This window comes from Argiope bruennichi, chromosome X2, assembly GCF_947563725.1.
Source record: "Argiope bruennichi chromosome X2, qqArgBrue1.1, whole genome shotgun sequence".
In the NCBI taxonomy this organism is placed as follows: domain Eukaryota; kingdom Metazoa; phylum Arthropoda; class Arachnida; order Araneae; family Araneidae; genus Argiope; species Argiope bruennichi.
The window spans coordinates 61,685,497-61,701,547 of record NC_079163.1 but is presented as its reverse complement, the minus strand read 5'-3'; the positions used below and the strand labels follow the sequence as shown (position 1 = coordinate 61,701,547).

Below are 16,051 nucleotides of genomic sequence, written 5' to 3'. Positions count from 1 at the left end.
TTACAACAAGATCATCCCAGAACTATTTTATCAGGTGGACCGAGTTTTAAATGTATTGCAAGTTAACTTCACTTCGAATTTATTAAAGCAATATTAAGCCACACGGGAGGAAAACAACTGATCAGTCTGATGACTTAAAGTCTGATCAAACAGATATTTAACTCAAGAAGTCAAGGTCATCTGGTAACGACCTTCTTACAAAGTTGGAAGTTCACATAATTCAATTACCTTATGATGCACACGAACTGAAAATAACAGTAAATAATTCTGTAACTCTAAATTAATAGTCATTTGTTTAGTTAACAGTCAGTACTTTTAATATTGATGATGATTATATTTGTTTTTCTAGTTTAGCATATAATAAGAAAAATGTAAAAATACTGCAAATATATTGCAACAACAAAAGATCTGAAAGAAGACAATTTATTTCAAATACAGGTAAAAACGCTAAGAGCAAAATTGCTGCATCTTTTACAACTAAATTTAAAAATGCAAACTGCGTCTATATTATATTCCAGCATTTAGCCGGGAGAGAATGATACTGTTCCTGACACAACTAATAATATATTTAAAAATAGTAACAGTGGTCTAGGATAATGGTCCCTTCAAGATATTAAAGCATTTGAGTGTATAACAAAAAATAACGTTTTTAATAATAATTTTACAAATAAAAATACAGAAAATAATATTGAAATAATTTTAACAAATACGGACTTAATAGAAATGATTGCCAAAAGAGGCGAGTTCTCCCGCAGAAATCGCCAGTACCTTCTTCCAAATGGAGGTTGGTTTTAAGTATTCTGAGGATCGAGGTTTCCTCATTGATATCATAGTCCGTTGCAAATGTAAGGTACAGTCACGGAAAAAAAAAAAAGAACCACCCAACTTTATTTTGCAGTTTTTCATCGTATATGAAAAATCAAAATACCATTTTAACGTATACTAAAAGATGATGTGCTTAAAATGTTGGTTGAGGAATCATAAATAAACATGAAATGATACATCTGTTTATTTTACAAGGATATACAAAAATTAGAGCAATTCATTTACTTGTAAATGTAAATCAACTTTCTTCTATTCTTTTCAGGCAACTTAGCATTCTATAGAAATTCCTTTTAACTGCTAAAAATTCATCACAAGACACATATGCAGGGTATAAGCTTGTAACAGATATGGAACGCAAATCGCAGGACATAATTCTAAATGCTCAATCATTTATTCTATGTATCCTTAATTCCCACAATCGAGAATTTATATTAGAATGTAATAGATTTAACGCAACAAAATAATTTCGATTAAATTAACATTTATCTACCAAATATATTAAATAAAGTAATAAAATCAAATAAATTTTAATAATATATATATCAAAAAAAAAATAACTATACTTAAGAGAGTTTGATAATAGAAATATGTATAATTTTTGCATTGGTTCTTAAAAATTTTAAATTCTTTTCAAAAGAATAAAAGGATATAAGAATAACTTTAAAGCACTTAAACAAATTATTTGGTAGATTCCGATTGTTCGTATAATTGAGATCAAAGAAGAAGAAGAAAAAAGAACCAAAAAATATTTTATAAAGAAGTCTCTTATAATCTCTTGCCTTTTTTGTAAGTATCAAATTTTCAAAAAAGTATTAACTTAAAAATGAATTTAATTCGAAATTTTGTATAGTTTTTTGTTATAAAATATTTTTGCTGAACAAAAATAATTCTTACAAAACTTTATTTTCAAAGATTATTCATTTCGACATTCAAGTAAACTGAAAGTTATTGTTTTATAATTTTATTTGATCCCTTCTACTTTCATTTAAATACCAAGCACAATTTTATGCTTACAAAATTATGCTCAAAAATGATCTCAGATAGTTTGTGAAATAGTGCCCCCATCATGCAATTCTTTTTTTTTTTTTTTTTTTTTTGATATATCAGTAATTTACCAAAGAGTGAATGAATTGTGAAAAAATATCAATTAATAGTATTTGTTAACTTTTTTAATGTATGTAATAATTTCATGTTTCAGCAAGTGACACCTTTTGAACTTAAAAAGTTGTATATCAACATATCTGTTATCTAGCAGGGACAAATTCCCCTCTGAGCTATATCATATAGGGAAGGCAAAGGGGGGGGGGGGTCAAAGCAACATAACTAATTCATGAAACAAAGGTAAGAAATTACAGATGTTTAAAAAACTCTAAACATATTACTATACAATCTTATACCTCAGGCTAATCAAAAGAAATATTTTTCTACGGCAAAGATTTTTCATTTTAAGTGTATTATGCATAAACAAAAATTGTTAGAAGAGTGGAAGGAGAAAATAAACCGACTGTTTCAACACAAATAAAACATTAAATTGAATGCGACATTTTGGAAAGCTCTTTAATTTTAAGCATTGCTTTTTATCCGAGAAATCTAATATATACAACATGTAAAATGCACACAATTCTAAAAATTTATCACAAACTAAAACGCTCATTGCAAAAATGAAAAGTATTTATAATATTTACCAGAAAAACACTGTCCAGACCCATATTTTGTAGTTCAGCTTTCAAATTTCGAGCGTGCATGGTGGCTTCACAATGAACGTAACTTATCAGTATCGAATTAGGATTGCCATTTTTCACTAGCGATTGTTTTTTGATTAAAGCTTTATGGTTTAACCTAGAACACACAAAAAAACTTTAAGAAAAAAATTTATTAAACAAACAAATTTTACAATATAATCAAACAGAAGCCCTGAAGTGTACCCTTCTCTATTATCATAAATCTCTTACTACCATAATAATTTATTAAAATTTTAATATTACTATCGTTTAAAATTTATATCCTATAAAAAGACGTCTGTTTAGCAAATAAATAACTACAATAAAAGCAATTATACTTATTAAAAAGCCTACTTTAATTTAGAACAATGAAAGCATACGGTGACTTATGGGTACAGAACTCAAAATTCATAGTTCAGAAAATTTGGACAGTTCAAAGCGAAGAACACAAACTCTAGAGATTAATTTTTTATCCATATGTTAAACATCAGAAAGTCGCTTATACTTAAAAGTTTATTAAAAAGCAAAATTATGATCATTTGCCTGATAAATTCAATATCAGTTAACTTTTTCAGGCGGCTTTAGGTAAATGTGTATTGGAGAGAATAAGGAATGAACAAAAATAAATTAACGTTTGACAGTGTAGAATGCTTGCTCACTAACACAAAGAGGTGCACTCATAACACAATAATTAATATAAATAAACAGCAGTTACAAAAATACTTCGATCAATGCAATACAACACAGATTTAGGCAATTAGTGACTGTGCTGTATCACTATACTAATTGTAAACGAAGTACAATAACAAATTATATGAACTCCGAATTATTATTTAAGTGATGTGATAATGGATTAGGATAATTAAAAGAACAAGGTTTTGTTTTAACTCATGAACACTCCCAACTCCTTTTCCGCTGATGTGGTGAGAAAGTTTGAAGAAGGAGTGCCTACTGAGGCATCACTACGATTCAAAACCACGAGGTCCGCCCAAAATAATCATAGCGCTGCTTCAAAATGGAAATCTAATATAAATAAATTAAATTAAGTTAACTAGAAGACTTAAGAATACATGTTAAGAATACTTGCCATTCAGTAAGAATTAAAACAGAGTGGCAAAACTATGTTACTAATTTTTATTAATTCACCAATTTCTTAACAGATAACAACTGTATAAAGAATAAGCGAATTCACATATAGTAGAAGATTCATTCTGTCTCTCAAACAAAATGAATTGTATTTAGGTACGTAGCGAGCATTTCACTTTTGAGGGAGGTGAGATGAGAAAGTAAAAATGCTGACTCTTGCGGCGAATACGGCTGCCTTTAGAAACAAATATTTTCAAAGCGTCTAATTTACAAGAATGCTTGCGTACTGTGAGGCATAATATCATTTTTGATTGACTTTAATTTAAAATTGGAAGAATTATATTGCTTCTAAAGTCTATTGTTGTATCCAGGGCCGGTTTGCCCAATGGCAAGAAGGCTCCTCACACTGAAGACAATATGGGCTCCAAGGATATCTGTGTTGGCTCAAAATTTCTCCAAAGAAATTTTGGCCTGCAGCTTTACTTAAAGGAATTTTGCAACCATTTGTTTTTAAAAAAATCACAAACGTCAAGTCTATCATTAAGTCTTTCAAGGAAAGTTTAATCCAAACGATCATAAGTTTTGTTCATTTAAATATGGCTGAAAACCAACTTCAGTAAACTAAATTATCTTCCACAAGATCTTGAAAATAAAGATGATGTTAGTACGATGTGAATTGAAAAATAAAAGTTGAACTTTTCTTTCCCCCTCCCCTTTCTTTTCCTTAATTTGTAAAAGTTGAGCATTTTGTAATCAAATGCTACTTTTGAAATATCTACATTTAAGCGGAGTTTTTTCTCCCCCCCCCCCTGAATTTAACATGTAAATATTTTTATTCTTTGGAAAAAACTTCTGTTATAAGATTCTATATCGACTTTATCTATTCATAATTATTTCTCATTGCTAGAAATGGCAAATATTTTTCAGAGTTCAAACATTGAAGAATAAATTTGTTTGAATTATAATAATGTTACGAATCTGTGATGCGGTTTCCCAGCATAGTTGGTTCCATAGGAGGTCCCAGAGCTTAGCGACAAACTTGGCGACCATTTGGCGAATTTGGCGCCAAAATCGATTATACCCGAAACATCCGAGAATTTTCCCGAACCGTCCAGTAGGAACCGAGATACGCCTCGAACGTTCCTGATTGGTTGAGAGGATTCTAGCCCCGCCTCCTGAGACCTATAAAAGGAGCAGCCTGCAGCTGCCAGGTCGTCGAGAATTATACGAGAGTCGTGGTAGTCGGAAGCGACAGAGAAGAGTAGTCGGAATCGACGATGAAGAACTGGTCTTCCAGGGATAAGCGGAGCAGCGACGGAGTCAAGCTAGTGCTGAACTAAGCTGTGCGCTACTGTCTGCAGTAGAGTCTTGTTGTATGCTGCACGTCTCGTCTGAAGATAATTGTCTTCTGTGCTGCATATAGTTGTCGTCTTTTTGCTGTCCTGTGTGTCTTCGTGTAAATAAACGTCGTTGTTTTATTTTCTACTGCCGCCTGCTGATTGAGCGTTCTCCACATCATATAACTCCCACTATCCAAACGAACCCCGGAAATTTCGTAACAATAAGTATTCTGATTATTTTACCACTAGTTTGATAGATGCATTTTATCTAAATGCATTCCATATACAGAAGTAATAATTTTTTATTATTAGAGTATAATTATGCATAATGTTTCTACTGAGTATAAAAAATTTACAACTATTTCTCTATTATTCTATAACAGTTAAAAATAGATTTTACATTTAACAAAATTTAAGGTAAAGGAGGAAAAAAAAAACAACCGCTGAAATTTGATAGAAACTGGATCTCCAACCCTTGAATTTGTGCTACTCGCGTACAAAATTTACGGTGATTTTGAGAATGAATTAAGGATTTTAAAAAATATATTCTCTTTTGATTACTCTAGACTCTATATACAGATATATTTTAATAAAATAAATTCAAAAATCAGTATAAATATTAGTTTATACATTGATTAACTAAAGTATATTTGAATTACAGACATTTTAAAAAGGAAATTCAAAGGAATGAAAAAGAAGTTTGAATTACCAACAGATTTGAGTTTAAAACGTTTCAATTAGGCAAGTATTGCTGTAATTAGATCTCTAGGAATTATTTATTAAACTGAAGTACACTAAGATAATTTTTAAGAATCTTAGGAAGACAGTATCAAAGACAGTTTTATTATCTGATATTAGAAAAGCATTTCCTATTATGGTACTTTCCAAAACTAGCGTCCACGACTTCACAAAGTTCCCATTCTTTTCCTGTTTAAAAGTTTAAGGCCCTTTTAAGGGTTTTTTTAAGGCTATTATTCAGACAATTAGGAAAATAACGATCTGATGCACAGTTAAAAATTAATCTAACAAGTCTATAACAAAAATAGTTGGGCATGAAATTTCCATTTAGATTGCAATAACATTTGATCAGTTCATCAATGTTATTAAATCATTAAAATTATGTTATTACATCATTAAAATCGATGTTTTTTTTAACTCTTTATGCACTGTATTTAAATTTTCCCTCAATACTTCCTAGTTCGGATTTTTTTAAAATTTATTTTTAGTTCATTTAAATCAACATCAAAACATTCCATTTTTTATAATGAATTTCTTTTTCTTTCAACATTTTTTTGATATTCCAGGTCAGCAAAATATTTTTGTCTTACCCCTACTACAAACAATCTACGTTCCCTCATGATTTCAAGACAATTTGAATTTTCAGAATGTTTCATTCAATCAATTATATTTTGTGGAGCTATAAAAGATTGTTCTTTTAGGTTTTTAATTGTGATTCCTTTATTACAAGAAGAAAAAAAAACCTTCAATATCAGCTTGCGTATGCGAAAATATTAAAAATATATTATTTCCCATAATTTAACAAGGTTCCCTCCCCCCTAAATACCTATACAAAAAACTATCAATAATTTTGCTTATGGGTCATATCTCTTTGATGAAAGAATTTGATGCTGGATGGAATTTCGAAACAGTCTAATTCCGACATGAGCATGTTTAACTATGATTTGTCGAGCTCTCTTCCATTTCAGTACCGTTAAAATCAGTCTTTTCCCTTGCTAGCCAATAAATATCCATTTCAACGTCAGATATGTTTTATCGTGACTTTCTATCGTCCATTCCAGAGCACAAAGGACACCCCTTCTCTCCACTCAACTTTATTATTAGACTGATTCATTATTTCCAGCTTATTCAGAAATTAAAACTTTACTTTTTGGAGGTCGCAACTGAACTCAGAATTTTCGATTGTGCACTACAGTTTAATAAGTTTTCCTTTTGGTCCAAGGAACCCAAGGGAAAGCGAAATTATGGTCTTCTTGGGACTCCTAAAAGCATTTTGATATTTAGGGCCATTTTAAGGCCTATGGGAATCCTGCATCAATAACCCTTCTAATATACTACACAACTTTTTTGTTGTTGTTGTTGGTTTAATATTTTCATTTAGCCTGTAATTTGCACTGAATATCAGAAGTTGATTACTCTGACCAGCCACGAGACACACGGGTAAATCTGAATGACCGGACCGCCACGACAGCATTGGCGGAATTTGAAATTGAGTCCTATGGGCCATCGCCGGTCACAGTACAACCCCTTCCGTGGGAGTTACGTCTTGTCATCGGTAAGGAGTAGCCGACCTGATTATATGCAATCTGGTTATTTCTGTTATTTTCAAATCACAGGAAAGTCCTCCGGTCTTTGTTATTTATATGCATCAACTAGCACATAAACGATGCGAAAAACTGCCATAACATAAAGACAATAATAACGACATTAGTTTACTAAAAATTATGTATGACCATTTTTATAAAAAATCCGCGTTGATTTTCCTCATTAGGCATTTGTTTCCCGATTAAAATACCAAATTTTTATGAAGTCGTTCCCCATTTAATTGTTTCTTTTCAACGTTTTCATCTTTTGTCGACTAATCCATCGCATTAATTATATAATCAAATATAAGTGGGTTGTATCCCAGCAAAAATGCTATTTTACAAAGTTTAGGTATAATTAGCGAAACTATATAAAACAATATCTCCTTCTTAGATATTACATACAGTTGACCATACATTAGCATTTCAGACTATAAGATGAAGCTTAAACTTTTGTAATCAGCATGAGAATAATAATTTCTGATCATATCAACTCTATTCAGACATGTTATTTTTAATTTTACAAACAGATTTCACAATTTTTTTTTCATAAAATAAATTTTGGTTAAGTATTGACATTTGCTAGCAAATGTACTTACTTTGAAGGTCTTTTTCTAGACTTGTGATTCTGAGTATTGAATGTTTCCAGCTTTCTAACATTTGACACCTTATTTAGAATACAGAAATTTAGGTTGCAGATGTCCCAGACACTGAGTTTATATTCTTGTGCTCGAGACACAGGACATTCATTCACTGTAAGAAATTCAAAATCACTCCCCTGAAGTTTATCAGCAAGCTGAAAAACAAGTTAAGCAATTAATATCATCAATAAACAATCTAAACATTAAAAATTTACTTGAAGCATAATAGTTAAGATGTATTTGTTGGATACAAGGGATATTAAAATTTCACTGATGAAATTAAGTAAACATCTCCTTTTGTCAACAATGCTGAAGTATACTCCTTTTTTCAGATACAAATACATGTTGAAAAATAACAAAATGCTTTATCTGTGGCAAATACTTTTTTGGAACTATAAAATGCTCACCAATTTAGCTTCAGAACTTATTTCTTCTGGTGCATTCAATATATAGAATTAAAACTGGAATACTTTGTTTCATTTAGAAACAAGAATTTAAAGAAAAAAATGTCTACTTCATCCATTAAATCAGTGGAATTAATCTTATAGAAATTAATTGTGAAATTAAACTTGAAATAATTATTTACATCGACTTAACAAAGCAGTGCCAGCTAATCAATTCAAAAACGAACACTACAGCAAGAAAAATGTCTTTCAAAGAAGAAGCATCTTTATCATAGAAAAATAAAATGATCTATTATAAAAGAATTAAAAGATGCACCCCAAAATTTACTTAATTCCGAAATTCTTACTTTCATTGTTCAATGCTTTGCATTTTATTTTTTATTTCTCTATAATATATTTCTATAATTACTTTCTTTTGCTCTTCCTTCTTAGTTAAAATAAAAGGGCGGGATTAAAAATATATAAGATACCTTTCTAAAAAAGATATATGTCTTGGCCTTCGTTATTAAATTCTTATTATTCTGAACAAATTCACTCTTAAGGAGAAGCAACAAACCATTTAAGAAAATAAATCATATTCATTTTTTTCCTCTACTTACAGCTCAGTATATTCTTTAAAAAAATTACGTAACAGAACAGCAGCAGTAGTTTACTCAATTAGGCTTTAGCTGTTGTATGAAATTAATAAATACAACAATTCAAAGTCTGGATCGACATTTGTGTTACCCAATTCGCAACCTTTAATATAAGTTGTATAACTGTGGGGGTGCAAACGTGATTTATTATTCTTTTTACTTTAAAAATTAGATTGTAATTCAAGTATTAGAATAATAAGCATTTATTTTACCATAAAAAGTGAAAAAAAAAAGAACTAAAATTGTTTCTACATAATTAATTTGAATAATTTTGAAGAAATTAAAAGAGAGAGAGAGAGAGAGAGAAAAAAAAGGCCACATCTAGGACCGAACTCTGACTTCCAAATGAAGAAATGATACCTTGATACCACACCATTGGAGTGTAAAACGTTAAGTTACAAGCATATAAGCTATGCCAAAAGTTTGAAGGCTATTTTTTCAGAATTCATTAGCTATTTTGCTTTAATATTTAAAAAAATATGAGTATCCTGCCATCATACTAAATCTCACCTTGAATGCAATTTTCCAACCCCTGCCCTAACCTTGTAAACCAAACAGACTATAAATAATACAGATATATTTGTTTATTCATTTTTAGCTTCCTGGTTAAATGAATTTTTTTATATAAAAAAGTAATTCAATATTTTTCAATGAAATTTTTAATTTTTTCAGTGAGGTTATTAACAGATTCAGAGTTGTAAATTAATGATTTAGGGTATCTGACAGCTACAATGAGTAGTTTAAAATTTGAATAAGGTAGCAGAGATTCTCAGGATTAGAAGTTACATATTTTAAAAAATTTGAGGTTAACAAACTAATGGGTAACTAACTAACTAACAAATTAATGGGAAACCAATACACAAAACAGATACCAGAATCCAAATATATATCTTGGTCGAAATATTTTGAACAACATAAAATTTTATAATTTCAAAGGAGAAAAATCACCATAAAAGGCAAAAAAATTAGACGTAAAGAAGTGTTAAATTTGACTAAAACAGCCAATATAATTTTATTTGTAGGTACAAAACTTGCAAATAATCATTTGAAACAATTGTACAGGAGGCTGCAGATTTGCAACCCCCCAAAATTATTCACCACAGAAACTTAGCTACATTTCTAACAATTCAATAAAATTTCAAGTATATATACAGAAATCTTACATCTTCATGAATTTTGACTCGAATGTCAGCCAAGTAGTTATTATAGTTCACAAAAATAAATCCAATCCATTTCCCATCCACCCATTTGATGCCTAGCCTTGGTAAATCTGAAAAGAAATTTTTAAAAAAAATGATACATTTTATTGATTAAACTTCACTGTCACAAACCAATGAACCTGTGAATGAATACCAAACGGTATTATTCATTCTCCATGGCAGGAACTTAGTTTCTCTGGTAGATAGAAATGTATGTTAGGAAAATTTGGTATAGCATACAGTGGAATACTGACAAACAGGTTTTAATTATGGGCATGAAAATATAACTGAGATACCATGAACAGATGATCAATTTTGTTATTTGTGTAAAAATAAATACACTCTTGGAAAAAAAACTTTATTATCATTATTTTGTCGTCATTCATATTTGACTGTAAATATCCGTTTCACTACAATTTCTGTTGACGGAAAATGGATAATTGTACACTAAGTTTGTTAAGAGGAGTTCTGCCATGTCCTTAACAGATTTGCAGTTTCTATTTTATACATTGATACACTATTAATAACTGTTTTATACAAGATTTATAGACATAAATCAACACATGCCAGAAAAAAAAATACATGGAATTTCTAATACTAATAAGCATATAATGAACTGAAATGAGAAATATAGAATCTTTTATCGATTTCATTGAAAAGAAGAAGGGAGACTTTTTATGACATTTCAAATTATATTAAAATATTGTAAAATGCTAAATTAGATATTCAAGTCTGAAGAGGACTTGCATACCACAATATTCGGTAATGGCAAGGAAACAAAAAAATTTAAAGAAATGCTTAAAAGATATAAATTAAAAACAAAATTTGTCACATGTATAACGCAATTGTAAAAGTTGGCAAGTATTCATTCAGCTTCTGTTACTGTGAATTCAACCCCCCCCCCCCAACCTCCATTTCCACAAACTGATGATATATTTCTCTTGCTGATCAAAGTCGTCCAGGGTACTGCAGAAACTTGAAGTGAAGAGAAGCTGAGGAAATTGTGGAAAAACTATAGAAAATTTTAAATGCTATGGAACAACTAATTTACAATGAAGAAAATACTCTTACTCGATTTGATTATGAAGTACCACATAATATATTACAATTGCTTCCTTAACTTATGAAAATAATTACTTAAAGAAATTTATTAGGATGCAAGTTTCTTCAAATCAAAAAATTAATTATTCATTATTTGATATAAAATTGAAATTACTAAAAATAATTTAATTGTCAATAGAGAAAACCTGTAGTCAAATTTGCAAAAGAAATTTGTGAAGACTTTGAAATCAACATGAATGTATACATAGAAGAAAGAAAGATCAAGTTTGATAAAGTTACCATAGTTGCTGGCATATCTGATGAAAAGAAATTTCAGCAACAAATTCTTTCTACATGTGGACAAACAATTCAAAGAAACAATTAATAATTTCAAATATTACATATTTTTAGCAAAAATATCCATTTGTTATATTAGCTAATTTATTGAATGCTTAATATGAGTATTGATTACATGACAGTGGTGATATATTAGCAAAAAAACTATTTTATATAAAAAAAACTTCAAAATTGTGTTTTTGTTACTACGATAGTAATCGAATGGTAATGTGAAAAGGGGGCTCCCTTGAATTGTTACATTTCATTAAAAAATAACAGGAAAGAAAACTTCAAATTTAATACTGTCATAATTTTCAAAATTTACTAAACATATGTAGAGTGTCACAGGATACGAGAAAATTTTTCACAATTTAAGTCAAGATTATTGATGAGCAATTTGTAATTGAGAAATCTTTAAAAAAAAATTCTATTGAACAACCCATTGAATTGAATATGAACAACCCATTAGACAGATTTTAGTAATATCATCAACAATTTTGCAAATAAAAAAAAAATTAGACTGAAATTTTGTACTTTACAGCTAAAATTGTTTTTTCCTTTATTTTTTATTTGGAGTTTTATGTGTACTTCCTGAAAAAATAACAGCAAGCTGAAAGTTTGCAGTGGACATCACTATTCTCATACATAAAACAGGAAGGTTAGTCAGGAATATATGAAAATTTGTTTATAAAAACAATTTTTTCAAAACAGAGCATACAGTAATGAGGAAAAATAGACAAATATCTTAAAGTGTATTTTAAACTTGTGAAAACTTTTCTCCTACTTAAATATATCACTAAAAATGTAAAAGAGAAGGAGGAAAAAATCTTTTTACACCAGTAGCTTCAACAATACTCCCCCCCCCCATAAATTGAAATTAAGTCATGTTTTTTGTTTTTTTTTTCCTTTCTTCTTCATTTATTAAAAAAAAAATACTATAGAAAAGAATACTAAACCCTCTTATTTAATTTTGCCATCACAAATTGGTGAATTTAATTTTTGATATCAAAACAATAATGAAAAAACAAGATTTTCTTTTGAAATGTATAATTAATGTAAACTATAACATCATATTAAAAAAAAGAAACAAAGCTTTCAAATGAGTATCTGCTGATATTATGCAGAAAAGATTACTAAGATTTAAAAAAAATGCACATACAAAACACATTATTATTTTTTACATCTTATTAGTTGTATTTGTTTAAAGAGAAATGAAAAATTTCATCATAGTATGGAGAATTAATCCATTTTCAAAGAAAAATAAATTTTTTACCAAAGCATTTTTGAATTGCAACAGTTCCAGACTGAAGTAACTGAGAAATTTCTACATTGCCTTCTTCACTTTTTTCTATAGGCCAACTGAAAGAATAAATGAAGCTGCACGTGAAAAAATTATAAAAATTGGTTCTTTCAGAGATTTAAACAAAAAATTATGAGCAATACCTTTTTTCTTCTAATTTACAGAATTAAAATTAATTATTACTAATTTAAATAATTTTTGAAACATCTTCATTTCTATTTATCATAAAATAAAAAAATTAAGTTATTATTAAGAAAATTTTTTTTATTTGTGCATCAGTATTGAATGGCTTTTAAGCTTTTAATACACAGACAAGATCTTTTTTTCTCTTTCATTCCTAAATACTTATATTAATACCCAATGTTTCACAATTCATAGAAATTAAAAATAAGAGGTGCATTTAAGTTATTTTCAACATTCAGCAAAATAAAAACAGAAAAATCTATAGTAAATCAATTTACATTTTATGCTATCAACTATTTAAATAATAGCTATCCAGCTAATATTTTCAGTTGCACTATTTCATAAAAATAAATCTCATTTAGCATATCTAATGATCATCTTACTAGTGCCAAAATAAGCATTAAAGCAAACTGAACAGAGTAATGATGCAAACTATCTAAGATTGTTCTCCAAATGTTGCAAGTAATATCAGATAAACAAAAACATTCTAATTGTAATATGAACTGTGCAAATGCTACATACTATATTACAGGCCTCAAAATTTTCTGCCAAAAGAAATTTACATCTTTCAGTAACTTGTCCTCAATACTATTATTAACCATTTAGCCTCACATTAATTACTGCTGTTTAACATTTGGTGCTTAAGTCAATTATAATAAAAAAGACAAAATTTCTTTCTCAACAAAGTGAACAATTTACTCTTTTTCTTTCCCTAAAATTCAAATTAATACATACAATTAATACTTTATCACCCTGCATATGAAATTGAAAGGGTGCTAATGTATTTCACAACATCAAACTCAGAAACTGCATAAAAAAATTTGTTAAATTTATAAGTACATGCTTTCTCATATTTAATATGATACATAATTATTTAATGTCAAAAAGTTCAGGTTACCACTTATGATTTATTAAACTATAAAAGCCATTGAGGTAGCAAAGGAAGCATATTAAGTCCATAAAAAATATTTTTGTAATATATATATTGTAATATATGTAATATATGTAAAATATATGTAATATATTTTACAAAAAATATTTTTGTAAAAATATTTTATCATAAAAATGTGCATAATAAAACTATGAAACTTTAAATTTAAAATACTGAAAATATAAACAATTTATTATAATAAACTATTATGGTTATAATTAAACAGAAGCTGTGGAACAAATCTTACCCATTTTTACTTAAAAACTGAAAATTCTGAGGAACAAATGTAACTTTGGCATTTATAAGTTGACGAAATTCTTTACACAGCATAGACAAACTGGAGCACACAGCTGATCCAATTACTGCTCCATCATTCTGATCTTGGCCGTCATTTTGAAATTTAAAACCATCAGATTTCAGTAAGATGCCAATCAAATATGAAGATTTTTTTCCATTCATTTTAGATACTCTAGAATTAAAAATGTAAATATAAGAACAGTTTCTGGTATTTAGAGGATTTTAAAACAGGAGTATGGAAAAATTTGCTAAATAAGAAATTAAAATCAATTCTATTTGAAATAAATGATCCTTAACTATATTAAAAAGATCATTATTTATATTTCATAAAGATATAACACAAAAATAAAATAAATAATATAAAAATGGCTCTATATATCAAATATAACAAGTAATAAATTTCACATATCTTGGGATTATATCTTCCAAGTATTTGGTACGACACACAAAATATCTGATATAACAAAGAGATATATGAATATGAATATCTGTAACATATCGAAAATATACCCAATATTATGCAAACACAACAAAGCCAAGAAATCACACAAAAAACAGTACTCGCTGTTTCTGTCAGATTAATATTAATACCAACAAAGATCCATGAGAGAAAACATTAATTTTTTGTGATCCTACTATATATTTAACTCTTATTTGTAAAAAGAAAATAATTCACGTGCATTTGAAAGAATGTCATTCATTATAACGCCAAACTAATCAACAACACTTACCTATCAGTACATTAACAACAATAACAAACCGAATCGAAACTGCACGCTTTTAATCAAACATCACTTCAGATGAATTCACTATATGTTTCATATGTTGCCATCTTTTATTCCAACGTTAAATCGCATACAACTTATAAGTTAATTGGTTTGCGAACCGATCGCACGTATTCTTCACTTGGGAATGGTATTTCGGAATTCAGATCAAGATCATTCAATTCCTATCCCGCTCGACAATAATCTTTTCGAGATAGATTCTTCCCTCAGCGCATTCTGCCCACAAAACAGTACTGGAGATTGGAGCTGCTGCGCACTATCGTCTCTCGATTCTTATGTGATTCGTTTCTCAAATGTTCGTTTAACGACGTTCTCAAATGATGTGGATTGAAATGAAACCCCCAAACCGGTATTCAAAAGTTAATTTGTTCATAAAATTCGATGGCTTCGATCAGGGGACCAGAAAAAAGTAGAGATGCATAATCTTGGATTTTTTGAATAACAAATAATTCTGCTATAATTATTTTTAAATATTTGTTCCAAATATCTGTTATTTCAATCATGTTATTAATTAAAATTATTACTTAGTATTAAATATAAAATTTATTAATTGTTATTAATATTAAATTTACTAATTTAAGTAGCGTGTGATTTAATTAATTTATCTATTTCAGCTTACTTCTTAAATTTGATATTTTTCAAAACTATTTATTTAATTTCTTTATTGGAGTAAACCATTTTCTGAAAAATTTGAATTAATTATATATATCATTTCTTTAAAATGTTTACTTTAGTTCTATATTCTATCCATAGATGGCTCCAGCAGTAAATAGAATATATACAATCAAAGTCAAGTCACAAGCAATTAAAAATGATATTTATGGAATAGTGTATCATCAAATGCGAATATCGGAAAGTCAAGGTCACTCGCGGAGTGAAGTGGAGAGGTGACTTCACACTTGCCAGTGAAGTCACCGTTCCGATAAATTTCAGTGATATGCAATTCAATGATACTATAATTCTAAGAATAACCGCTCTGTTCACTTTTCAACCCATTCACAGATTT

At 28.8% G+C, this 16,051-nt stretch overlaps 1 protein-coding gene across 1 annotated transcript in view; it reads right to left on the bottom strand.

The window, feature by feature from the left end:
- Nucleotides 1–15,097, bottom strand: part of LOC129961105 (uncharacterized) — a 56,593-nt gene extending 41,496 nt beyond the window's left edge. Inside the window, exons 1-6 of the mRNA XM_056074935.1 lie at nucleotides 14,992–15,097; nucleotides 14,211–14,432; nucleotides 12,823–12,908; nucleotides 10,137–10,243; nucleotides 7,893–8,089; nucleotides 2,511–2,664 (exon numbers count right to left, since the gene is read on the bottom strand). Of these exons, the coding sequence (XP_055930910.1) occupies nucleotides 2,511–2,664; nucleotides 7,893–8,089; nucleotides 10,137–10,243; nucleotides 12,823–12,908; nucleotides 14,211–14,422 (756 nt within the window). The 5' untranslated portion in view covers nucleotides 14,423–14,432; nucleotides 14,992–15,097. The remainder of the gene's footprint in view (nucleotides 1–2,510; nucleotides 2,665–7,892; nucleotides 8,090–10,136; nucleotides 10,244–12,822; nucleotides 12,909–14,210; nucleotides 14,433–14,991) is intronic.
- Nucleotides 15,098–16,051: the final 954 nt, after the last annotated feature.